This window comes from Panthera pardus, unplaced genomic scaffold (assembly GCF_024362965.1).
Source record: "Panthera pardus isolate Hobbes unplaced genomic scaffold, ASM2436296v1 HiC_scaffold_6, whole genome shotgun sequence".
Classification (NCBI taxonomy): Eukaryota; Metazoa; Chordata; class Mammalia; order Carnivora; family Felidae; genus Panthera; species Panthera pardus.
In genome coordinates, this window is record NW_026526991.1 from 77,953,768 (window position 1) to 77,980,490 (window position 26,723).

Here is a 26,723-nt window from a genome sequence, read left to right on the forward strand (position 1 = left end):
AAAAATCACTTGCTTTCAGAGTCATTTTGTGCCCTTAATTTTCCTCTGGAGATTAGGTAGGGGTTTTTCTTGTTTGTTAGTTTTTAACATATGTAGGTCTATAGATTCTGTGAAAATGCTTTCATTAGTCTCTGGGCTCCGCAAAGCTCAAAATGGTTAAACACCAACCACTGCTTAACTAGGTTGCTGTAAACAAAGCCCAAAATGAAACCCCTGTGTATTTGCTGCAGATTCCCAGGTGCCTCTCAAGTGCAGGAATAAGCTCAGAAAAGGTTTAATAAGTTTATTAAGTAATCATCCATTAAAAGGTTCATATGCTACTTGTGTGTTGCATCAGGGCAAGTGCCTTGCACCTTACTGCATTTAACACTGCTTGGAAGAGTGTGGACCCTAGGATTTTGACCACTTTCAGATATTTAAGCTGAATTTTATTAGGACGAACGTAAGGTCACAGAGCTGCATAAAGGATCAGTCAGAGGATACCAGGCTATTTTATTTTGCCTGGTATGTAAAGACGAATATTATTAAATCTGAAGAATGGGATGTCTTGCAGGGCTGTTGGGTAAGTTTTGTGGAGATCCCCACCAACAAAGAAATCATACTGAAGGGGCTCTTGGGCTCAGGTCGTGATCTCCTGGATCGGGAGTTTAAGCACTGATGGTGCCAAGCCTGCTTTTGATTCTTGCTCTCTTTCCCTCTCTGCCCTTCCCCCCCGCCCCTCAAAAATAAATAAACTAAAAAAAAAAAAGTATTAAAGTAAACTTAAAAAAATCATATTGAAGATGAACACTTGATTCACAATAGCTGATTATAAAAAGGAAAGCCTCAGTATTTAGCTATAACCCTAACATTTCTTAGGGTTACGATTAACCCAAGCATAATGACTGGCACAAACTGGTTTCTTGGTCAATCCAGGCAGTAGTTCCTACCCGAATGCTGTGGTTTTTTGTTTTGTTTTGTTTTTGAAATACTGTTTGGTTTTGTTGGCATGCTTACTTGTGGAAAGGGTAGGGGATTGTGAGGGGAGAGATAGGAATCTATCTGTTGTAATAGGATTTGGTCTGTGTATTAATGGAATGAACTGGCCTTTCTTGCTGTACTTCCTTTGTCCTTGCTGAGAAGGGAGGCTGAAGTTTTCTAGAGTCATTGATGAAGCTGTAAGAGGAAGTGTGGACTTTTGACCTTCTTGATGGTAATGGAGAATGTTAGGGGAGTTTGGGTAGCCCCCATATTAGTGCGAGGACTGGAAAGAGTTATGGAACATTTTGGCCTCAAAACGGGAATATACAAATTGAAGCAATAACTTCTGCTTTTCTACCACTTTTTTTTTTTTAATTTGTATTAATTATCCTGTGTCATTTGACATTATTTTTTTTCCAAAGCAACACAACCATTTTCATTTATCACTTGGGTTTATTTGAAAAAAAAAAAACAAAACACTGTTTCATTTCACAGGCCTTCCCACACCTTTTCCTACTATGGAGTATCTTCATTATTTTTTTTCTCTCAAATTCAAGTTCCCAACTACTCCACTGAACAAAAATAATCAACTGAGAATATTTTCTTGTTTTAACAATTCTTAAATTGAAGAAACTTTAAACTTAATTTTTGAAATGCATCAGTGGACTTCTGCCCCACCCATCTCCCTTCTTTGCCTGCTTCTCTCACCAACAAAAACATTAAAGAATACTTGATAAACAATAGCCCTTGTTTAAAATGAAAGCTTCAGTGTTTAGCTGATTGTTTGCTAATAAAATATTTTCTTAAAAACAAATCAAAAGTCCTTGCCCATATTTCAGAATTCCTCTATCTCAGAGATACATACACACAGCCTGGATATTACATTATTTCTCTGAATTGCTTTCATAAGTACTTGCTCTGGTATACTAACCAGAACTGAGGTGAAATGGGATCAGATGAGAGATCATCCAAAGTACTAAAGTTTTTGTCTTACTCCTGTATTTCAGTGTATTTCTAAAAGAACTTTAAAAGGATAGTGTTCTGTGGTTATAACTCCTAACACTATAAGCACCAATCTAATTGGTATTAGTAACTTATTGATGCTGTATGTGATGCTTTTATGATGATTTTTAGTTGGATCCTTACATACACTTGTCCATTGGGGTTTAGTTTGTATATTCATTGCCTTTTTATTCCCTTTCTTAGTCCAGATGTTCTGGTGAAAATGGCCCTTGGTTTGGATTTTTTTTTTAATATTTTTAATTTATTTTTGAGAGAGAGAGTGGAGGAGGGGCAGAAAAAGAGGGGCCGGGGACAGAGGATCCAGAGAGAGGTCTGCACTGACAATAGGGAGCCCATGTGAGACTCGCTCCAACTCATGAACCATGAGATCATGATCTGAGCCGAAGTCAGATGCTCAACCGACTGAGCCACCAAAGTACCCCCAGTTTGGATATTCTAAATTTCTTCTAAGGCGTGTATTTACTGCCAAATACATTTTTTTATACGTCTAGCTCTAGGACTGTTTCTTCCTTCCTTGCATGATGTTGAGTTTTTTTTGTTTTTGTTTTTGTTTTGTTTTTTTGATCATGAGAATCAATAGTTTATCTCACCCTACATTTCTTGGATATCAGCCTCTCACTGGTCAGGCACAGGACTTCATAGAAGAGCTCTAAAAACCTCTGTAACAACTGAACAGACCAATGGTCGGGAAATATGAGCTTGTTTTTAATCCATTTTGATGATTTTATAAAATTATTATTCTTAAATCCTGACTTTGGATTTTTGTGAATTTTACATCCTCCTTTCAGTCAACTTGCCAGCTTAGAACTTCTCTTTATCACAGAAGAAATCCCCTCTAAACTTCCCATAGGGCAAGGTATTATGGGTTGATGACTATTGAGCTACTTGTGTGCTTAATGTCAAATAGTGGTCATGGTAAATGCTCAAAACTTCCCCAGCTGGGAATCACTTCAGTGTAAAGGTGCAGAATAGAAAGGGGGTGCCTTACTTTACATTTTAGGATGTGTCCTTTGTTGTGCATGATTCCATCATTTTATAGTGCGGAGACTTTGTTACATTTTTTGCTTAAAAAGTTGATTTTTAAAAATGCCTCCCTCCCCTCAGTTTTAGAATGAGTGTGGCCAGGAGGGTAGAAGGAGGTGTGATAGAGACCGATCTTGTTAAAAAACAGGTATTTTTTGTGTTTTATACACTTGCCGGGGTAGTGCCAAGAATGGAGGGAGATCCAGGAGGACTTCCCCACAGCCCTTCTGTCTGGCTTGGTCATGTAATATCAAGTTGCCGGGGTTGGGGTGGAGCAGACAACTCTCTTTTAATGGTTTCTTGTTATAGCCCTCATAAAGCTGTGTCAATTCCCCTGGCTTTACAGACTATTGCCCAGAAGAAAAGATGTTTGGTTTTCACAAGCCAAAGATGTACCGAAGTATAGAGGGCTGCTGTATTTGCAGAGCTAAGTCCTCCAGTTCTCGATTCACTGACAGTAAACGCTATGAAAAGGACTTCCAGAGCTGTTTTGGGTAAGATCATCTGATGTTTTTACCATTCTTAGAGTGAAAAAGATCATAGCTTACGGAAATCCTTCCAGGCGAGGCAGGCAATTGGAGCAATGTGCTAATAAATTAAAATCACTTACATTCTCATCTAGGCTATTTTAAGGTTCTTGCTTTTAAAACAAATCAATACTGACAGCCTACCCTTTTCCAGATTATAAGGAACTACAAATTGTGAAGCCCCTTGTAGTTATAATCAAACTCTTTTGTTTTTAACATCAAGATATAAAAGACTTTTAAGAAATTACTCTTATTCTCTCTTATACTAGTTGTCCTCTGGTAGTTTTCTGTTCTTTGCATTGTTTTTCTAAATTATGGTAATGTATTTTAACCCATCCTGCTGAGGATGCTAATAAGACTTAATGTTCTGCCCTGAGATCTGTCAGGGTACATTTCATTTTATAATTTTGTTCTTTATTTATCTTTGGACAATAAACCTGCTTAATAAAGTGGAATTTACTTTCCAACAAATACTTGGATAAAATAGAATAGTTCATGTTGAACCATTTCCCATGTTAGAAGTTATTTTTACCACTTTGTTTCTCTTATCAAAATACTTGTTGATTACTTATTGTTAATCCTGGATTTTGTGCTTATTTTGAAGGTTGTCAAAAAGAGTTTCTGCCAACTTTGCCTTTTTAAAAAATTACATTTGTCACTTAATGTCTTCATTTCCAATGGTATACGTGATAAAAGTTACCAGTATTTTTCTGTATGTATTTATAATACAGGAAAAGTGTATAATGAAAGTTCTTCAAAGATATAATTTATAAAGAGCTTGGTTGATTAGTGTTACAGATTTTCTTCCCCTTATGCAGATATAATCATTTTTTAAAAATTACAGTGCCTCTTGGGTTTTGTGTGTTGTAAAACCAGAATATCATGACACAGTATTTTATGTAAAGAGTGGCGTTTTGTTGCTTATGGAAATATCTACACACTTCAAAAAAGATTAAGTGGACAACCTTGTTTTAAACCATAGTGACCAGGATCTCCTCTAGCTCTTAAATTTTATTATTATTTTATTTTATTATTATTTTATTTTAAAATGACCAAATTGCAGTACATAGAATTGGTTCATTGGATCTAGGAGTTAATTATATTTCTAAAATGTACTATAGAAACTATGTAACTGTATCGTCCAGGACAATTAGCAATAGCATCTATAAACTGTAATTGGATTTTTTTCCCAAAAGAAATACACTTGCATGAATTCTTAAATATAAATGAGTCTAATAAAAGTTTGATTGTTTTCTTACTAGGTTGCATGAGACTCGTTCAGGAGACATCTGTAATGCCTGTGTCCTGCTTGTGAAAAGATGGAAGAAATTGCCAGCAGGATCAAAAAAAAACTGGAATCATGTTAGTTCATCTTTTGTCTTTCTCAGTTATACCTCTATTACATTTATTTGTTTTGAGAGAGAGAGAGAGAGGGAGAGGGAGAGAGAGAGAATCCTAAGCAGGCTCTGCACTAACAGACGCAGTGTTCAATTCCATGAACCGTGAGATCATGACCTAAACTGAAATCAAGATTTGGGTGCTTAACTGACTGAGCCACCTGAGTGCCCAGATAACTTCTATTACATTTAAAGTAACATTAGTTTTCACCCAATTTAGGAAGTAGTACGTTCCTCAGATGGAAAAGTGAAAAGAATAAAGAAAAACACAAGTTGCTGCTTAGATATAATTACTTAACATTTTGGCATGTTTAGAAGCAACATTTTGAGTAGTGTATCATTTCCCTAAGGCTGTATCCAGTATCCCCATTTTAGAGATTCACAGTGTACATTTCATGTATTTCCAAGGTTAATTAGACATGGATCCTTTTTTCATCTCAGGGGAACATTTATCCTAATTCCTGGAGGTAGTATAATGAGCACATAGGGTTTAGCACCAGAACTGGATTTGAATCCTGCCTTACTAGTTGCAAATTTTGGGCAAGTTCCATTTATTTATAAAATGGAAACATAGTAGCTATCCCACAGAGCTGTTGTGAGAACTGAATGAGATTTATATATAAAATATAACACAGTGATCAGTTATGTGGAAGCTATTCTTACTCTGTGTATTTAAATCTAGTTGAGATTGTAGTGGTATGTAAATGTGTATTCTGTTTGCCCTTTGTCATTGGTTTTCAGTGATCAGAACAGCACTGTTAAGTCTTATGCTAGCTTTTAAAACATTTATGGTATTTATACAAAATACTTGTTTTTAAGTCAGCATGCATTTATTCTTTATCTTTTTTCCCCCTAATACTAGTATTAATTAGCCTTACGTTGTCCTTTGGTTACGGTGTTACATTATTTTGATAGGTTTTTGTGGGTCTGTTAATTTATAAAAAAGGGAATTTTCTTTAATAGTTTGTCTGGAGAAGTTGAAAATTGTGATTTTGAAGGTGATGACAACCTTTTTAAGGGTACAAATCTGCAAATAGTAAATGTGAATAAATTTGTAAGAAATAGTACCGTGTAGGTCTAGACCAATGGCCATGGTAGACTATGGGAGAACATGCCATTGCCATCATGTAAATGACCTTAGGGATTAAAGTGTATGGTGAAAAGATCATAAAGCATAGTTGTGAAAACGTTAATTTGAGTCTTGTATCCCTCTCTACCCATTCTTGCCCACTTACTAGTTTAGTGAAATAAGGCAAAAGATAATTTCTTGTTTTCTTTCACCCTAAATTGGAGTTAACAAATAGCCCCCTTACTGCTTTGTAGTGAAAGTAAACTCAAACGTGTATGAAAGGGGAGCCTGGGTGGCTTAGTTGGTTAAGCATCTGACTCCTGATTTTGGCTCAGGTCATGATCTCACCATTTGTGGGTTCAAGCCCTGCCTCTGGCATAGCACTGACAGTGTGACAGCGTAGAGCCTGCTTGGGATTCTGTCTCTGCCTCTCCTGGGAGCGTGTGTCTACTCTCTAGAAAAAAAAAAAAGTATGAAAGCTTTTTGCAAACTGCAAAACACTGTCTGATAGAAATGTTAGTTGTTGTAAGTCTTGATTTTCTTTAACCTTTTGGGTCATTCTTACCATATATAAATCTATTTAAGTTTTTTGTACAGTATATTGTTACTATTGCCTGCTTGGAAGAAAAAAAACCCACGAGATAAATTATTCTTTAATACCATGTGATGATTAAAAGTGCACATGGGCTCTCAAACACTCTAGTAGAAAACTGCTTCTCAATTTAGGCTCCTTCAAATAGGCATTTGTCTGAACTAAAGGAATACAAGAGGTGTCATTTTTTAAGTGGTATTAAATATTCAGTATATTCTTCCAGGTGGTAGATGCAAGGGCAGGACCCAGTCTGAAGACAACATTGAAACCAAAGAAAGTGAAAACTTTATCTGGAAACAGGATAAAAAGCAACCAGATCAGTAAACTACAGAAGGAATTCAAACGTCACAGTAAGTTTGAGGTTTTGATATTGAAATAAGAGTAGTTAAGAATAGTTGTTTGGTTTTTATTTTTACCTGGGGGTGGCATATGGTATGTATAGATTTTTAAAGTTATTTTCTTTAAAGTGTTGCAAGGCATTGTCAACGTGGTAGAGATATTTCTATGAAATCTTTTAAAATTTTTAATGTTTATTTTGTTTTGTTTTATTTTTAATGTTTATTTTTGAGAGAGAGCATGAAGGGGAGGAGAGGGGCAGAGAGAGGGACACAGAATTTGAAGGAGGCTCCAGGCTCTGAGCTGTCAGCACAGAGCCCGACATGAGGCTCAAACCCACCAACTGAGAGATCATGACCTGAGCTAAGCTGGGTGCTTAACTGACTGGGCCACCCAGGTGCCCCTTGAAAGTCTGTCTTTAGTCCTGATGACATAAAAGTAATTTGACTAGCTGACCACTTCTTCAGATTGTATGGAGATCGCTCTGACCACTCTGATCTGTTTATTGACCTGTTAAGTTCTAGAAGATGAATTTTTCAAGCTTGTTTACTTGATTTTTATGCATAAGGAAATAGAGGTCTGGAGATGTGCAGAAAGGTATGTAAATAATATTAGTGGACAGTCTGAGACTAAAGCCCAGGTTTTCTGGAAAGTAACTTTAGGAATCATAACTTACATATTGCGGTAAAGCTAGCCTCAGGACTTTCAGGTTTCTGGGACAGTGTGTGTTGTGTGGAGTGATGGAATGGGAAAGGAATGATAAATTAATATCAGGTTCATCTACTCTTAAAGGAAGTTGTTGAGGGGGAGAGCACCTGTAGTGGTACTTCTGTATTTCGGAATTTAGATTTCAGCTTTTGAAAAGGAATTGCAGTGCATATAATGTTGTTTGTTATATGTAACACAATGAGGGAGGGTTTCTGAGGCAAAACAACTGAAATCAAACACATTAGTATTTCTGCCGTAGAAATGTAGTCATATTCACAAAGGTGGAATAAATAAAACTTGCATGGGCTAGTCAGGTTTGGCTACCCTAATGTTATAGTTCATTCATGTCAGGCCAGATTTTGTGGCCAAATGGGTTGGGAATAGACTCTGTTTTCAGAGCTTTTTCAAAACTGTAGATGAGGTTGTGGACTGGTCAGAGAGTTTTCAGGATTATAAAAACAATTTGTAGGACGCTGTTAGACAAAATATCATCAATGCTTGTTTTAGAAAAATGGTAAAAGAGAGTTAAATACACTGATAAGGTAGAGTGAGGAAAGGAAAACTGTCATCTCTTGGGACATTTTGGTAGATGTACCAAGTATTTTACATACATAGTTATCTCAGTAATTTGTTTTAGAGATTAGGATAGGAAGTAGAGTGGTGATTTAACCTTGAGCCAGGTTACTTAGTAAAGACGATAGAGATGAGTTTGACCTCAGGTTTGTCTAACTTCAAAGCTGTTTGCTCTTTCTGCAACACCACTCTGCTCCTTGAGGTAGTATATAACCAGTGCCCACGACTCTGAAGGCTTTGCAGATCATCTGCTAACTTTCTGCTCTTTTAAGTAGGTGTTACCAGTCCATAGTTATTCTGATGATACATTTAATCTTCGACTAAAATATTTTAATACTTTATAGTAAAATATTTAGGTGATATGAAATATGTATGTATTTTAACTATACATGTTCTTTAAAAGTTTTTTTCAAGTTCTTCTTTACATTCCAGTTAACAGTGTAATAATAGTTTCAGGTGGAGAATTTAGTGATTGATCACTTACGTACAGTACCCGCTGCTCATCACAACAAGTGTCCTCCATTAACCCTCAGTTTGTTCTCTATAGTTGAGTCTTTTTATTTTCCCTATGTTCATGTTTTGTTTCTTAAATTCCACATGAGTGAAATTACATGGTATTTGTCTTTCTCTGACTTATTCATTAGGCATAATCCTCCCTAGCTCCATCTACTTCATTGGAAACCTTTTTCTTTTTGAATCTCCTTTTTAATGGCTGTGTAGTATTCCATTGTAGACACTCCCCACCCCCACATCTTTATCCATTCATCTATATAGATGGACATTTGAGTTGCTTCCATATCTTGGCTATTGTAGATAACACGGCAGTAAACACAGGGGTGCATATATCTTATCAAAAAATTAGGGTAATAATATCAAATAATCATTCTACTTTTAATTTTTTTTTTGAAATTTTTTAAATTTATTTTTTAAAATTTACATCCAAATTAGTTAGCATATAGTGCAACAATGATTTCAGGAGTAGATTCCTTAGTGCCCCTTACCCATTTAGCCCACCCTTCCTCCCACACCCCCTCCAGTAACCCTCTGTTTGTTCTCCATATTTATGAGTTTCTTCTGTTTTGTCCCCCTCCCTGTTTTTATATTATTTTTGTTTCCCTTCCCTTATGTTCATCTGTTTTGTTTCTTAAAGTCCTCATATGAGTGAAGTCATATGATATTTGTCTTTCTCTAATTTCACTTAGCATAAAATACCCTCTAGTTCCATCCACGTAGTTGCAAATGGCAAGATTTCATTCTTTTTGATTGCCGAGTAATACTCCACTTTATGTATATATACCACGTCTTCTTTATCCATTCATCCATTGATGGACATTTGGGCTCTTGCCATACTTTGGATATTGTTGATAGTGCTGATATAAACAGTGGGGCCATGTGCCCTTCGAAACAGCGCACCTGTATCCCTTGGATAAATACCTAGCAGTGCAATTGCTGGGTTGTAGGGTAGTTCTGTTTTTAGTTTTTTGAGGAACCTCCAAACTGTTTTCAACAGTAGTTGCACCAGTTTGCATCCCTACCAACAATGCATGAGGGTTCCTTTTTCTCCACATCCTTGCCAACACTTACTTCTTGTCCTTTTTTATCTTTTTTGGATAAATGTCTATTAACATCCTCTACCTGTTTTGTAACTGGATTGTTTATACATGTTCCTTTCTTAACCAGCTATCACCAGGGGAAAAGAAAAAGACTGAGCCAACCCTCCATTCTCACTAAGTGTTTTAATGAACATTTGAGAAATAGTAATTTTCTTCTACCACTTGAAGGTTAGAGGAATTGATTATTCATATGTATGCTCTTAGCTCCTCCCTTTAATTATAGGAAAAGTGAAACCTGACTAAATTTCGCCTTACCTAAGGGAATATGTCCAGTGTAATTTTAGATTTTTATTATAAAGCTGTGTTGTGGAAGGAGGGATTGGAGACTGAAGATAAATCCCTTTGAAAAAGGTGTGTGGGCTTTGGAGGCTTAGACTGAAACTGGGTTTTCCAATGTGCATTGTGAATTGCTAGCACCTGTGTGCAACACAACAGTTTTGATATACTTCAATTTTTATATACATCAGCCACTAAATGGTGTCCCTGTCTCTTGTTATATATTTGCTTTCCCTGCATCCTGCGTTTACCTGACTTTTTTTCTGAGATATTCTTTCCTTTGGGTGGTGTACTGCAAAGGCATTAGACCTAGAGCTTGAAGATCAGGATTTGAGTTACCATTCATGAAATTTAACTTCACATAGAACCATAATTTTCTTATCCGAGAAAAGGGGATAATCAACTAAAAATATTTTGTAAAACAAAACAAATTCCTGTATAAATGTTAGTTTATTCTTTTTGTCATTCTTCCTAAAATCTACAATGAATTCTTGTTGCTATGGAATAAAGCTGAAAATCCCTAGTGAGTCTTTGGAGGTCCTATTTTAGGCAAAGAATATTTGGGCTGAGTCCATTCCCTTCCTGTGCATAGTGTGTTCTGCTTCCACTACCCCATGCTTAGCTAATTACTCCTTTGTGCCTTTTCAAATCCCACAATTTTTAAGATTTTAAAAATTGTGGTTCTTTGAAGAATTTCCAGGCCTGCATTCCAGAAGAGTTTTCTTCCTAAGTGCTTTTTATATAGTTATATTTTAGTGTCTCAAGTGTTAGATTAAACCATTAGAAACGGCCATTTTTATAGGTAGAAAATGATCTAATAACTGCTGCTTCAAATGTTCCATAGCTATTAAGCACTTCCTTGGATAGTGAGTTTTCTTCTCCAGCATAGAGCTGACTGCTGCTGCTGCTAATTGTTTGGGAAGCCTTTTAAACATTCCAATAGACTTATTTCTTTAAAGCCTGCTATTCTTGAGGATTTTACATGTAAAATTTTGTTAATACAAAGCATTCTACGGTCTATCCATAGGTTTCTTTGGTCTATTTCTTCCCATGTAGAGTATGACATGGGGTTTGAGGTCTAGTAGATAAGTACTTAATAAATACTTAATTGCTGGGGCGCCTGGGTGGCTCAGTCGGTTAAGCGTCCGACTTCAGCTCAGGTCATGATCTCGCGGTCCGTGAGTTCGAGCCCCGCGTCAGGCTCTGGGCTGATGGCTCAGAGCCTGGAGCCTGCTTCCGATTCTGTGTCTCCTTCTCTCTTTGCCCCTCCCCTGTTCATGCTCTGTCTCTCTCTGTCTCAAAAATAAATAAACGTTAAAAAAAAAACCAAAACAACTTAATTGCTTCTTTGAATTGGAGGGTTGCTCTATCCACTTATCCTGGGGGCGGGTGGTGTGTGTGTGTGGGGGGGTGGTAATCTCAACCCCTATTTGTGATACTGCTGTCACTGTAGAATAGCAGTTTGATAGCCTTAGAGCATGGTGACCATCCACCAAAAGACTCATTTTCTGGCTAGTAGATTTATATGGAGTCTTCTAAGGGCAAAAGTACTAAATCATGTTTAATGTTTAGCTTGTATCTGATGAATTGCCTTTATTCCTTATTAAATCAGGATCTGTTGTTTTCCCTTTATAGGTAGGGTGTTGTTTTTGGTTGCTTTTAAGATTTTTTCCTTTATCTTTAGTTTTCAGAAATTTAATTATCAACGTGTCTTGGCATTGATTTCTTTGAGTATATCCTGTTTGGGGTTTGCTCAGCTTCTTGAATCTCTCTATAGGTTTGTCTCTTGCCAAATTTGGCAAGTTTTCAGCCATTATATTTCCTTGAGTATATTTTCACTTCCGCCCTCTTTCTTATTCCAGGACTGCAATGACACGAATGTAGATTTTTTTGTCATAGTCCCAGAGGTCTCTAAGGCTCTATTCATTTGTTTTCTCTGTGTTGTTCAGGTTGGATAATTTCTGTTGTTCTTTCTTCCAGTTCATTGATTGTTTCCTCTGTCCCCTCCATTCTGCTGTTGAGCTCCATCCACTGAGCTTTTTATTTCATTTTTTTCTTTCTTTTTTTTTTTTCGCAGCTCAAATTTCAGTTCCACTTGGTTCTTCTTTATAACTTTTATTTATTTTTTTAAATTGAGATGTGTTTGGGGGGCCTGGGTGGCTCGGTTGGTTAAGCGTCTGACTTCAGTTCAGGTCATGATCTCGCGGTCCATGAGTTTGAGCCCTGTGTTGGGCTCTGTGCTGACAGGTCAGAGCCTGGAGATTCTGTGTCTCCCTCTCTCTCTGCCCTCTCCCGCGCTCGCTCGCTCTCTCTCTCTCTCAAAAATAAATAAATGTTAAAAAAAATAAATACATTGAGACCTATTCGCTGATAATATTTTTGTTTCAGGCATGTTCACAATGGCTCACTGAAGCATTTTTGTCATGATTATGTTAAAATCTTTGTTAGATCATTCTAACATCTCTGTCCTCTTGGTGTTAACATCTACTTCCCTTTTCACTCAGTTTGAGATTTTGGTTCTGGATTTGAGGGACTTTTTTTTTTTTTTTAATTGAAACTTGGATTTTTAAAAATTATGTTATGGATCTACTTTAAAACTTTGGTTTTACTGTCTTTTTTTGGACACCCTTTTATCAGGGGCAATGAGACAGAGGCATCACTTTTTCACTGTGTGGTGGTGTTAAAAGGTTCCCCAGTTAACCTTCATTGACACCTGAGGTGGGAGAAGCTCCTCATTGCTGTGGGATGGGGGTGGGAGTTGAAGTTCCCACATGGTGGGGATACTCATTTGTGGTGGGCCATGGCTAAAGTCCTGACTTCTCAACAGGCTTCCTCTGACAACCTGGTGGATGTGTTGGTGCTTTGTAACAGTCTTATGAGGATGGAAATCTTAGGCTCCCCACTTGGCCTCTGCTGGAGTGGGTGGGATTGGGGCCTCTGTTTTCTGTGGTGTTTGGCTGGAGTAGAGTGATTATTACTCTGATAAAATTATTACTCTGATAAAAGTTTCCTGTCTTGCTTAGGCTGCCACTTTTCTGCCCCTTTGACTAGAGAGCAGGGTTTTGTTGGTTTTCTTTCTTTCTTTCTTTCTTTCTTTCTTTCTTTCTTTCTTTCTTTCTTTCTTTCTTTCTTTCTTTCTTCCTTCCTTCCTTCCTTCCTTCCTTCCTTCCTTCCTTCCTTCCTTCCTTCCTTCCTTCCTTCTTTTCTTTCTATACCCATCGGTATTTCTGTGCTGCTGGCTCCTCTAGCTCGAAGACTGGATTTATGAGGCAAAAAAGAAAACCCATAAAAACTAGAGAACGCACCACCATGTCCTTCCTTAGGTCGAGCTCTCTAGCTGTTGCCAACTTTCAGAGTCATTAGGTTTGTTTTATATGCAATACCCTGGGTTTTTAGTTGTACTTATTTATTAGCAGGAGGAATGGGGAAAGGTATGTCTACTCCTATCTTCCTGGAAGCTTACGACCTCATTTTCTTTTTAGAAACACTTGTACAAATATCTTCAAATATCAGTAGTGAATAGAAAATAAATTCTTTTTTTCTTTCTACTGACTCACAGTTTTTTATGCTGAGCCTTAGTTACATATAATGAAATTAAATTATAATTTTTTTCCCTCTTTATTGCAGATTCTGATGCTCACAGTACCACCTCAAGTGCCTCCCCAGCTCAGTCTCCTTGTTATAGTAACCAGTCAGATGATGGCTCAGATACAGAGATGGCTTCTGGCTCTAACAGAACGCCAGTTTTTTCCTTTTTAGATCTCACGTACTGGAAAAGGTAAAAGCAACAAAATATCTCTCTAACCAGCAAACCTTCTTAATTACAGGCGATGGTTTCCCACTTCCTTAGCAGTTAAATGGCATTTGGCATACAGCTGGTAGCACACATGGTTGGAGGTGGATAAGCAAGAATTGAGCCGAGAGCTGTGATTTATGTGCTTTTCCTATTAAAATTGATTTAAAATAAAAATGTTAGGGAATGTATGTTTCCTGTAATGGAGTAGACTGGGTATTTTTTCTGACCAACTCTCACTGAAAAAAGTAAAAGCTAGAAATGCATATTTTTAAGTCTTTAAAAGTCACATTGATAAGTGAGCAAATTAGTAAGGAATAATCAAAGACCAGGCCAAATGCTAAGTAAATGTGGAACCCCAAAGTCGAAAAGAGGTAGTAGATTTGGAAAGAGAAAAGCAGCTAAGGATTTTATTTTCTATTTCACAGATTCGAGAAGACTAACAAATTAAAAGTGAGATAATAAGCATTTATTTTATGATAGAATTCACGCATAGATGATTATATGAAACTATGGAACATGAAAGACAAAATAGTTCTTTAACAGTGAGAAAAAATAAAGACTATTTTCAAAGGAACAGCACTGAAAGCTGAGTTCTCAGTATGGACAAAGGAAGCCAAAAAATAATAGATTAATATCTTCAGTGGGCCAAGAAGTAGTAACTCTCAACCTAGAATTATATATATGTGTAGCAAAAATATCCTTTGGAGGGGGTGTGCTTGGCTGGTTTATGGGAAGAGCATGTGACTCTTGATCTTGAGGTATGGAGTTTGATCCCCACATTGGGTGTAAAGATTACTTAAACAAACTTACCTTTTATGAACAAGGGCATAAGACTTTGACTAGGAAAAAGGTTGAGAATTTGTCATCAGACTGACCCTAAATAACAAAGTTCTACAGGCAGAAAAAGAGATCCTAGATTAAAATTCTGAGAAGGATAGATAAAGTAGCAAATATTTAGGTAAATTTAAACAAATTGCTTAAAATAATAATAGTTGTGGGGGTAAAAATAGTTACGAAACAGTAGCATGTAAATCAAGGGAATAAAAGGGATAGGAGTTAAGGTATCCTAACATCCTTTGCCTTGTTAACTATAAATATGTTGAATAACTTTGGGAGTTGAGTAACTGTGTCCCCACTCATAGAATTAAATAAAAAGAGTGAATACCTCCAGAGTCAAGAAGGGAAGGGCAGAAAATGTAAAAATATGCTTAAAAATATACCTAGCAAAACAAAATGAAAATAGAAACCATGGGTCCAAGAAGACAGTAGACTAAAAATTAGAAAATCTTTATAACTAAAAAAATAACTGAAAAATACCACAAATCAAAACATGGTATGAAATTAAAAAGAATTGGAGGAAAAATTAATGCTTTCAATGCTTAGAAAAGGAAAAACTAAAAATACGTGAAATGATAAGCATTCAGTTTAAAGATAATGAAGCCCAATACAAAGAAAAATAAAAGCAATGAAGTCCTAAAGATACAAGTAGAAATAAATGGAGTAGAAAACTGGTAAGCAATGAACAGGATCTGTAAAGCTAAGAGTTGGATCTTGAAAAAGACCTGACCAAAAAAATTAGTAGTGATGAAGCAGATAAAAAGAGATCATATTCATAAGCACCTTAGACAAAACAGGGAGATTTATCTATAATTAAGACAAATGTAAAAGACAGTAGGACATGAAAACAACTGTATGCTAGTAAATTTGGACATACAGATGAAGTGGATACATTAATAGAAGAAGACAGTTTTCCAAAACTGTCTCAAGACAAAATAGAAAACCTGTATAGTGTTACAATAGAGAAGTTGATTCAGTGGCCAAAGTCTTCTCTCCAAAAATCCCAGGCTCATCTTAGGCACGTTCTCCCAAACAATCCAGAAACACATGATTCTGATCTTGCATAATGTTTTCAGATTATGAATAAAAGAGGGCATAGGCCCTAAGCATTCTATGAGGCTAATATATATAACTTTGATACCAAAAGAGTATATCATGACCAGATTGGATTTATTCTAGGGGTGTAAGATTGCTTTAAACATTAAAAGTCAACTGATAGAATTTGCCACACTGACAGTTTGTAAAGGAAGGAAAAAAATGCCTGTCATCTTAGCAGTACTTTGAAGATGTTTGATATATTTGAATGTTCCTTCAAGGTTTAAAATAAAACTTGTAGTAAATAGGGATAGAAGGGAACCGCATTAATAAATAATTGGCATTCTCGAAGAAACATGAACATGTTTCAGTTCCTATATACCAGCCACATAACCTAGAAGAAAAAAATGTTAGACGCACATTGATGTGTACAGCATGTTTATGGTAGCAAAAGTCCCATCAAAAGGAGTGTGAATAAATTCACATGGTGGAATACTATACACAAAACGAAATAAAACTTTGAAAATGGGTTTGAACCTCAATGTTGAGAAAATTGCAGCAGTAGAGTATGATTCCATACATGTGTTTCTTTTAAATAGGAGATAGTTGAGCAATATATGAAGAGATGTAGACTTGTTTTAAAACTGAAGTGTAAAGAAAAAAGGCACTGATAGGCTTAAATTGAAGTTGGAGTGAATGAGATTGGGCAGGATGGGACTGGAGAGAAACATACAGGGGGACTTCACAGGAAATGATTATTCCCTTAGAGTATGTGATCCGTGGGTGTTTGGTAGTCATTTTTAATGCCTATTTGTATATTTGAAACAGTTTACAACTTCAGGAGCAGCCTCTGAAACTGCTGTCTCTCAGAATGATCCCCACACCTTAATCTTTGATAAGGTTCCAGTGTGGAATTTAAGGGACCTGGGTAATTCCCATTACCCAGTTAATTGGGGTCTCTCTAGGAGCCTTTCAGTTGGAATGTGATAAGACTGTAAAAGTAGAACCTTTTGATCATGTTGTACTAGTTACAATTATGTAGATCTTTCTTTCTTTCTTTCTTTCTTTCTTTCTTTCTTTCTTTCTTTCTTTTTTTTTTTTTTTTTTGTTTCCTTGTATTGCTAGTTTTCTACCTTATTAATATATTCCTCTCCCATTTTTTTCTTTTAGACAGAAAATATGTTGTGGGATTATCTATAAAGGCCGTTTTGGAGAAGTCCTCATTGACACACATCTATTCAAGCCTTGCTGCAGCAATAAGAAAGCAGCTGCTGAGAAGCCGGAGGAGCAGGGGCCAGAGCCTCTGCCCATCTCCACTCAGGAGTGGTGACTGAGGTTTAGGTAGAAGGGGAACAAAAAAACGATTTAAATTTTGGAAAGAAAACAAAGCAACAAAACCCTCCTATTTTTAACTTGGATACCTGCTATTCTGCCAAAAGACACTTTCTAGAATAGTTTTGAATGGGTTGTTATTTCTCCTCCAGTTCCACAAACTCTGAAGCCAGTGTCTAGCTTACTAAAAGAAAAAAAGTGTACATAATATTTAAGATGCTGAGTATTTCATAGGAAAGCTGAATGCTGCTGTAAAGTGCTCTTTAAGTCTTTTTTTTTTTTTTATCCCCTTCTAATGAATGAATCTAGGGGAATTTCAGGGGACAGAGATGGGATTTGTTGTATGATAAACGTATGTAGTTTTAGTCTTTCTATATTGAGAAGCAGTGGTTGGGGCATTTTTAAGATGGCTGGCTATACTTGTTTTCCTTCATGATAAGAAATTTGTCATAACTCAGTAACGTGGACTTGCCCCAAGAGGTAGTTGTTAATAATTTAAGGTCTTGCCAAGGTTCTGATGATTCAAACCTGTACTACTGAATATTAAGCAGGACAGACTAAGCTCTCTGGTGCAAATGCCTTGAAGGAGTAGTTTCTAAACATACAGAGAGGTAACTTGAGTGTATATGTTGCATCCTCTGTCACCTCCCTCCATATTCATTTTTGATAAAGATTTTAATCTATATTGAAACTTCTAAAGCAGAATCAAAGCTCCTCTGGGGAAATGTCAAGTTTTAGGATGAGCAATCCTAAATGAAGAGAACCAAAGCATTACCGCATGGTAGAGATCACATTCTATTAAAAATGTTAAATTATCTTTAAAAATGTACAAGTCTTCAGGATGGCACACACAAAAAAACAAAGGTTAATGCTTCTTGGGGCACATTTCTTAGAGGGCTTGCCTAGTGTGTAAATAATTGACTTTTGTTTGTGTTACATGACTGGTGACTTCATTGAAAATCTGCGCAATTCAGTTTTAGCTCTGGATTACTTCAGTTGACCTTTGTGAAGGTTTTGTCTGTGTAGAGTGGTTGTTTGACTGGTTTTAACCTATTAGGGTTTGGGGTTTTTTTTTTTGTTTTGTTTTTTTTCCACTCTATATTAAAGTAAAATTCTAAAAGAAAAGAGGTGTGTGTTAATGCTGAGTGGGCTGGTTTAGGTTTGACTTCTTTTAGTCAGGCTTTGTGAACATTGAGATGTTAGATGATGCATCCTGAACACGGAGCTCTTCGATTCCAAAATCTTCATTTGAAGCCTTTTTACTTGAACCCAAACCAAAGTACTGTCATTGCCTCTTTTTTAAACGTTCAGGAATAACCTATCACCGGTTCAGACTTCTCATAATTAGGGAGGATCATTTGCCTACCTTATAATAACATGACTCAGTGCTTATTTTTAAAACTGGATTTTAAAAATTAGATAGTATAACAGTAAGGAGTGAGCCACTTTTTACAGGCACCATATAGTTTTATAATTCTTAATCTAAACTTAAAATTTTATATTTCTTCCTTATGGCAAAAACTACAAGCCACCATGTGCACAGATTACACCGTGAGTTGGGTTGGCTCTCCCACAGCCTCTGAGGTGAATTACAAGAGTCCCAGCCATTATCATCTTCCTCCTGTTGTTTTGAAATGGTTTTTTTCTTTTTTTTTTTTTTTTGTACATTTTGGCTACAGTATTGGTGGTAGAATATACTATAATATGGATCATCTCTACTTCTGTATTTATTTATTTATTACTAGACCTCAACCACAGCCTTCTTTTTCCCCTTCCACCTCTTTGCCTGTAGGATGTACTGTATGTAGTCATGCACTTTGTATTAATATATTAGAAATCTACAAATCTGTTTTGTACTTTTTATACTGTTGGATACTTATAATCAAAACTTTTACTAGGGTATTGAATAAATTTAGTCTTACTAGAAAATAAAAGAAGATGTTTTGTGGCTTTGTTGAAAAGGTGTTCTTAGGTAAGAATGTTTTGACCTTCACAGATACGCAGTTTTAACCCTTTCGTATTATAACAAGCCCTGAGAGAAAAAGGCCTCTTTACCGAGAGATACTTTAAAATAAAAGACGTTTTAATTGACATGCCCAATAATTGACCTAGTAGATAAGATGATTTTAACAATGAAGGATAAAGTCTCTTCAACAGTTGGTTGGTTGATTTCGTTTCTATTTTATTTTAACTTAATTTTATTACTTTTTAAATGTTTCCAGTGTTTTAAGGTCTGTGTTGTGGTTTTATTATTACTGTCTATGGGCATAGTGGGAATCGTCATTGAGACTTTAAAGAAATTATAAAAATTGGTTATAGGGAAAGCTGGATTTGGGCATTGGGGTCAGACCTGGTCTCTGATGTCTGGCTTTGCCCCTTTATTAGCCATTTGAGTCTCTTTGCATTTGTGAGCCTCCAAACTTCTGTAAAATCATTTATTTTCCAGAATTATTTACTTTATAGAATTATGAGGAATCTAAAGGGATGTATGTAATCCATATCAAAGTTTTAAAAACAGATTGCTTATTAGTTGGGAAAAGTGGATCCTGTGGGCCAAACTTTCTGTACTATTGTTAGGGCTTAAATTTGCTTTGGGATCTTGCAGATGATTTGCCAGTACCTAATTTAGTTAACGGTGAAGTTACCAAGTTACCCTGAAGTTAAGCTCAGGTTGTCAGCAGCATCTGTGTCCTGTGGCTTTAGGATGGAGAGTTCAGATTCCTTATTGGCTGTAGGGCCCCTTGGCTCATTACCACCTGGGTTCTCCTGACTTGGCCGCTTGGTGCATGGAGCCAGCAGGTCTCCAGAGCCAGTTTGCTGGTGAGTCGGAGTGTCCTCAGGTCCTTCCCACATTCTAATGAAGAGGGTTACACAATGAACACCCTGAGGTGGGGTGTGGGGCCCATGAGGAACAGCTTAGAGTGTTGCCTGCCACAGCACCTCATTTTCTTTTCTAACTTGAAATTGGGCCTCTTTGCCCTACATTACAAGTGCTTTCTGTAGCAAGTACAAAAAAAAAAAAAAAAAAAAAAGTTCTCCTACGGTGGGTCAGGCACTTTTAAACATTGTTTAAACAACTTTGCAAAGTTTAGAAAAAAAACACAAACCTGTTCACAGGTGAGTAAGTAGAGGTGCAAGAAGGTCATGTAACTTAAATAAAATCAACTTTCCTGATTCCAAAGCCTTTGCTGTCTGAATCGGCCCCCGTCTCTGCTGTCTTAACCTGCATTTGGAGGTGGTCTCCTTGCTCTCTTGAAGGATGAAAATGGGAGGCAAGTTTTACCCTGGCTGAGAGGTTAGCTGTTAACTGTCTAAATCAGTTGTTCAAGTTTTGTTTCTTAAGTTTGATGTTGTGCCTATTAATACACTGTCTTTTTGTGTAGAAAATAGTCTTCAGGCAGTTTAGTGAAACAACTGGGTATTCTAAAAATAAATGAAGGTGTCCAAAGCTAACTGCTTGCTCTGCAGTGAAGAATGGAAGGTACCCAGGGAGCCTCTTGATCCATCGTCCCTATGACAGCTTCCTAATGCTCCAGATTTAGCATTGTGGTACTTCTGGCAGTCATTTTGTGTGATGTTCAGTGAACTGGGAAAGGGGGAAAAAGCCAAATTGGATCAAAGATAATTTCACAGACTCATGTTCTCAAAGGGATCTGAGGGTTGTAACAGTTTCTCGAGCTGTGGAGTTTGGTTACTCATTGTGATCATGAGAATGCTTTAGGTTTCAGATATCTTGCACCCTGGTTAGAAACTGCTTGTTACTGTATGCTGGGTTAGGGAGTCTTGGACATACATAGTTGCAGGCTTTAGTCTGAAAGAGCCTAATCTTTCAGTTTAGAGAGCTGAAGAGATTTTGGCAAAGCCTGTCCTTTTGTCTCAGTGCTTGAAAGGGAAAAAATCATTTACTCCATTGTAGAACTTCAGTTCTCTATACTTAACAGCTTACTAGCTTTAACATTATCCATGGTTTTTGCTTCTGCATTTTTGTAATGACAAGAGAGTGGTGGTTTTTAAAAACTTTTTTTTTTTAAGTTTATTTACTCATTTTGAGAGAGACATCATGAGTGAGGGAGGGGCAGGGAGAGAGGAAGAGAGACAATCAATCCCAAGCAGGGTGCACACTGTCAGCACAGAGCCTGACGTGGGGCTCGAACTCACAAAACCGTGAGATCATGACCTGAGCTGAAACTGAGAGTCAAATGCTTAACTGACTGAGCCACCCAGGTGCCCCAAGAGTATTTTTTTTAATATGAAATTTATTTCCATACAAGGAGTGGTTGTTTTAAATATCAAAAATTAAGTCTCAAAAATCTCAAGATTACTCAGCAAGTAATTGGTGTGATTAAAATAGGAGCCTGAACAATTATGCATCCCTTCCTGCCTTTAAGGTAACAAGTGTATTCTTTATCAATCAGGGTGCTGGCAGGAAATAGATGACTTACTACAATTTGATAATTTAAGGAAAGTTTAGTAAAGGGACTTTACAAAACTGTGTGCACAAGGTAAGGAAACCCCAGGGGGGAGTGCAGTTCTCAGGCCCGGTTGCACTGGGACTGGTAATGATGCTGTTACCACCTTTAGGTCTGAAAGGTTGAGGGGGAGGAGTGGTAAATGGAACCAGGAGATGGGCTATGTAGGAAGGGTGTGAGGTTGTGGAAAGCACCAGGAATAAATACTCCTGTCACTTTCCAGGTTGTCCAACTCCATCATTATTAGTTCCTTCACACATACTGTTCCCCCTGACCCGTCTCTCCACCATCGTCTGGCTGGGCATCACCTGCTTACTCTTAAGGTTCTACTCACTTGGAGAAGCCATCCAGAACAGCCACTGTACCCGCCCCCTCCATCACTCACACAGTTATCTGTTAAGTAGTTTACATGGAAGCTGGAACCCTCTCGGCTCACCATTATAGCTCTGAGAGTCTAACGCAGTGATTATTAACATAACAGGAGCACAATACATATTTATCGGTTATAATTTTGTAGTTTCAGAAGTCGTTCATAGAGTTGAGTTTATGCTATTGGTCTTGATGAATATCAAGAATTTAAAATATATTTGAACTTGAAAGGGCAGTACAAGAGTATAACCTCTCCCTAGATCCACCAGTTGTTAACATTTTACCACATGTATTTTATCTAATTTGTCTTGCTGAATCATTTGAAAGTAAGTTGTGACAAAATGGCACTTCCTCCCTGTATACTTACTCATCACCTGTATTCATCTCCTTGGAATAAGAATTTTATACATGAAGCCACAATGCCATTGCCCCACCGGAGACAATTAACAATAAATGAGTAACATCTAACATAGATTTGTAGGAGATAAATTGCCCCCTGTTGTTCCAGAATATCTTATTAAACTTTTTCCTCATCCAGGATCTAGCCAATGAGGTTTTTGTATACATTTTAATCTGCAAAGTCCTCTGCGTTCCCCCCGCCCCCCACCACGACATTGAACTTTTTGAAGTGTCCAAGTCCGTTTTACAATGTCCCATATCCTGGATATTTTTCTGACTTTTTTAGTAGATTTGGGTTATACTTTTTGGTAGGAGTATAACAGGCTGTGTGGTTATCTCTTACTGTGTCATGAAGATGTACACAGTGTTAACTTGGCACTGTTTGGTGATGCTAAGATTGATCATTTGGTTAAGAAGATGAATGCCAGATTTTTCCATTTTAATGTACGTTTTTTTTTCCTTTTGTAAATGAGCAGTCTGTGGAGTGGTACTGTGAGTTTTTTAGTTCAGTGTTTATTTCTGAGAAAGTATGTGTCACTAGTGGGAAAGGGGCAGAGAGAGAGGGAAGACGGGATTCAAAGTGGGCTTTGCGCGGACAGCAGAGAGCCCCGCGTGGGGCTCAACCACACGAGCCATGAGGTCATGACCTGAGTAGAAACCTTGACCTTAATCAACTGAGCCACCCACGTACCCCTGTACTGTGAGACTTAAAAAAATTTTTTTTTTTTAAGTTTATTTTTGAGAGACAGAGAAAGCACTAGTTGGGGAGGGACAGAGAGAGGGAGAGAGAGAATCCCAAGCAAGCTCCGTGCCACCAGCACAAAGCACCACACAGGGACTCGAACCCACAGAATTGTGAGATCATGACCTGAGCCAAAACAAGAGTCGTATGCCTAACCAGCTGAGCCACCCAGGTGCCTGGAGACTTTTCAAACAAACTTTCAAGTATTCATTGAGCACCTATGTCCCAAGACCCTATTAAATATCCTAAATAGTTCCTTACACTTGAGAAGTCATGCAATCCTAAAGTCCTTTGAGGATCTTAGCTCACTGAAGGTGTTGTGCTTATCCTTGCCCTTTAGTTGCATTTAACTTTTGTTTTCTTGATTTTTCTGTGGTTTTCATTCAGAAGTAAAGATGTGCATGGTGTGTAGGGGCTATGTTTGGCACACGAGCTTATTAGTAAATATCACCAGGACATAGATGAATAAACAATGGAATTAGAGGCTGAAGACTTGAATTCAAATCTTGATTTTGGTGCTTTCTGGCTATAGGATCTCAGATCATTTCTCTGAGCTCATTTCCTCCTCTGTAAATTGGAGGAAATATAGCAGAATTTCAGTAAGAATAAAATGAGAGTGCATCATAAAAGTCCTGGCCTCATGTAAAGTGGAAGGTTCGTGCCATCATTTGTTATTTTAATCTTTGAGGTCTAAGTGGATACAATAGGAATGAAAACTTTTTATCATCTATAGTTACGGTGAACACAGAAAAGGTCTTAAACATTGCACATCAAGACACCTACCCCTTCAAAAAAAATCTCTATAAAGCTTTCTTAAGTTTCAGTGCTTAAAGGAGAAAATGTATTCGCTACAAGATTATTATGCTTTGGCAGCCCATGAATCCCAGGATTGAGAAAGTGTATAGAGGGCATGAAGTGGTGCCAGATATACAGTAATTAAGCTGTGCAAAAGTGTGCTGAAATGCAGGGAGTGGCCAAGATAGGCTCTCGGGATGATTTTTGAAGGGTAAAATTTGGCTGTGTTTAACAGTGGAACCAATTCATAAAACATGCTGAAATAATACGGCATACCTCTTAGCCTCGAGGCCCAAATCTGAACAGTTTAAGCCAGGCCAATTGCCTGCTTCCACTAGCCTCGCCTGCTGGAATAACTCCAAGGGAGTACCATTCACATTGTAACCAAAATGCTGCCCTCTTTCCCTGGTTACTCTGCTGCCCAAGACCACGGCACTGGAGTACAGAATTTCAGAGCTGCTTTAAGCTCGTGCAGCTCGAGACTCTGCTTCTTAAAACTCTGCATTAGACAGATGTCAGATTTCTTTGTAATCTTTTCTTTATTTTCCAAATAAGCCAGTGATGAGGGAGGAAGGCAGTAGGGAGGTGTTTGGCTGTTTCTAGAGCATCCTGGGGGTGTCAGTCTGTCAATTGGTAGAAGGAAGATACCTGTCATAGTTAAAAATTATAATTTTAATTTTTTTTCTGAAGCACTAAAGCCATTCCTATATCCCTACTAAACTATGAATTATTGAGGAGGGTGCCATATAGAACTACCAGGAAGAACTAAGCCCTTTACTATTATTTTAACCAGCTTTCCTATCCTGGCCATATAGCTCCCCTTATCAAGGTCCACGGGATGATGCTAGTCACACATAATACTCTGAGGATGTTTTAGGATCATCCAGTTTTGTATGCTCATTTTACAAATGAAGAAATTTGCCTGTGGCACCTGGGTCACTCAGTAGGTTGAGTGTCTGACTTTGGCTCAGATCATGATCTCACAGTTCAGGGGTTCGAGCCCCGTGTCGGGCTTTGTGCTGACAGCTCGGAGCTTGGAGCCTGCTTCAGATTCCATGTCTCCCTCTCTGCCTGTCCCCTGCTCACACTCTCCTCTCAAAAATAAACACTGTTAAAAGAAAAAAAGAAATTTGCCTAATGGTCACCAATGTAGTTAGGTATTGGAACTAAGACTGGAGTTAATCCATTGCATCATCCATAGCTAAGTAGTCATTCAGGTTAAATGTAAGCCTTAGTAAGATTCAAAATGTTTGAAGAATCTATTTGTAGATTCTAGATCTATTTTACCAAGACAGTTTTTTTTTTTTTTAATGTTTATTTATTTTGAGAGAGGGGTAGGAAGGGGCAGAGAGAGAGAGAGAGAGAAAATCCCAAGCAGGCTCTGTGCCACATAGGTGCCCCACCCAAGACAATTTTCATCTTTAATAAGAACTCAAAGCCAGCCCTACTGTTTTCTGCAATTAATTTTAAATTATTATAAGGGAGAAAGAAAGTATTCTCCTTCTCTGCATGTCTTTATCCTAGAAGACTGCCATTTCTATTTATTTTTGTCTTTCTTTTCTCTTTTGTATTGATGTATAATTGACATGCAGTGTAGTAGTTTCAGGATTCGATATTTATAAAGGTTGCAAAATGATTACCACAGTAATTCTAGGTAACATCTGTCACCCTTCATAGTTACAAGAATTTTTTTCTTCTGATAAATTTTAATATGTGTTATGTTTTATCGTATACATAATATCAGCACAGTGCTACATGTGCGTAATATGTAAAAATGAAACAGGTACATACTCATTTTTTTTACTAATGAAAACTAAAAAGATGAGAAAGGTTTAGGGAGTTGTGTGCCTCTCTATGTGTATTACATGTCAATAAGAAGTTTAAAAGTATTTGAAGATCAGTGCTCTGGAAACCATAGAGCCATGGAAGGTTGGGGGTGAGGGCTGTTTATTTTCAAGTCCAAGAGATAATTTTGATGAAAGTAGGTTTGTGGACCTTTCCTAGATTTGAGGAAGGAGGAATGACAGTTGCCAGAACTGTTTTATAATACATGCTTATCAAATGGTTGTTTCTTCTCCCTTCCCTTTATCACGTAGAATTGTGTGTTTTCAGAATGGGACATCCTGCAGGAGTAAAGTTATTAAGCATACCGTCTCATCAGTGGAAAGGAAACAAAAGCCTGGCTTTACCTGGGGACTTCTAGTTTCTGCCTTTGCCATTCAATTGGACACCTACAATTCTTAGCCCCAGATTATTTTTTCGTAATCATGTTGAAACGTTGTAAAAATTAGTGGGAATGACCAAACTGGCTTATTCATTCATTTAGGCCAGAACAGAAAAAAAAATTGCTACTTGCAGAAGTTTTTAAGGAAGGTTGAGAGTGAAGGGTAGAAATAAGTTATTTAGATTTAGCAGTTGTAAAAATGAAGGTCTACAGCTGCCCTAATATGACAGGTATAGAAAAATATGAGGGAATAGTAGAAAGAGGTTCTCTTGGAATAGAATCAAGTCAGAATATTTTGGGAGAAATTATTAGTGGATGATAGAAACCAAGAGCGCTGTTTCAAGGAAACTGAATGTAATTCTGTAATTAAGCAATAAAATAGATGTTGCGACGTGTCCGAAATTTATATTCAATCATCTATTTAATAAATAAATAATAAGTGCTTATTCCATGCAGATGCTGAACTAGACTCTGGGAATATTGTGTACTGCACAGTATTCCTGCTCTCAAGTGCCTCACAGTCTTGGAAACTAGACAGTAAGAAATATTAAGACAGGGATTAGTACAAGATGCTGTAGTAGCCACATGGGAAGGCTACTTAACCAGTCCCACTGGTTTAGAGGAAAGT

The 26,723-nt window shown here is 37.3% G+C and overlaps 1 protein-coding gene across 3 annotated transcripts in view; it reads left to right on the forward strand.

Annotated features, from left to right (window-relative positions):
- The window catches only part of SINHCAF (SIN3-HDAC complex associated factor), a 31,859-nt gene extending 13,637 nt beyond the window's left edge, over positions 1-18,222 (forward strand). For all 3 annotated transcript variants that reach the window (XM_019452377.2, XM_019452379.2, XM_019452378.2), the window contains exons 2-6: positions 3,353-3,500; positions 4,796-4,895; positions 6,815-6,941; positions 13,725-13,875; positions 16,936-18,222. In XM_019452377.2, the coding sequence (XP_019307922.1) occupies positions 3,373-3,500; positions 4,796-4,895; positions 6,815-6,941; positions 13,725-13,875; positions 16,936-17,095 (666 nt within the window). In that variant the 5' untranslated portion in view covers positions 3,353-3,372 and the 3' untranslated portion in view covers positions 17,096-18,222. The remainder of the gene's footprint in view (positions 1-3,352; positions 3,501-4,795; positions 4,896-6,814; positions 6,942-13,724; positions 13,876-16,935) is intronic.
- Positions 18,223-26,723: the final 8,501 nt, after the last annotated feature.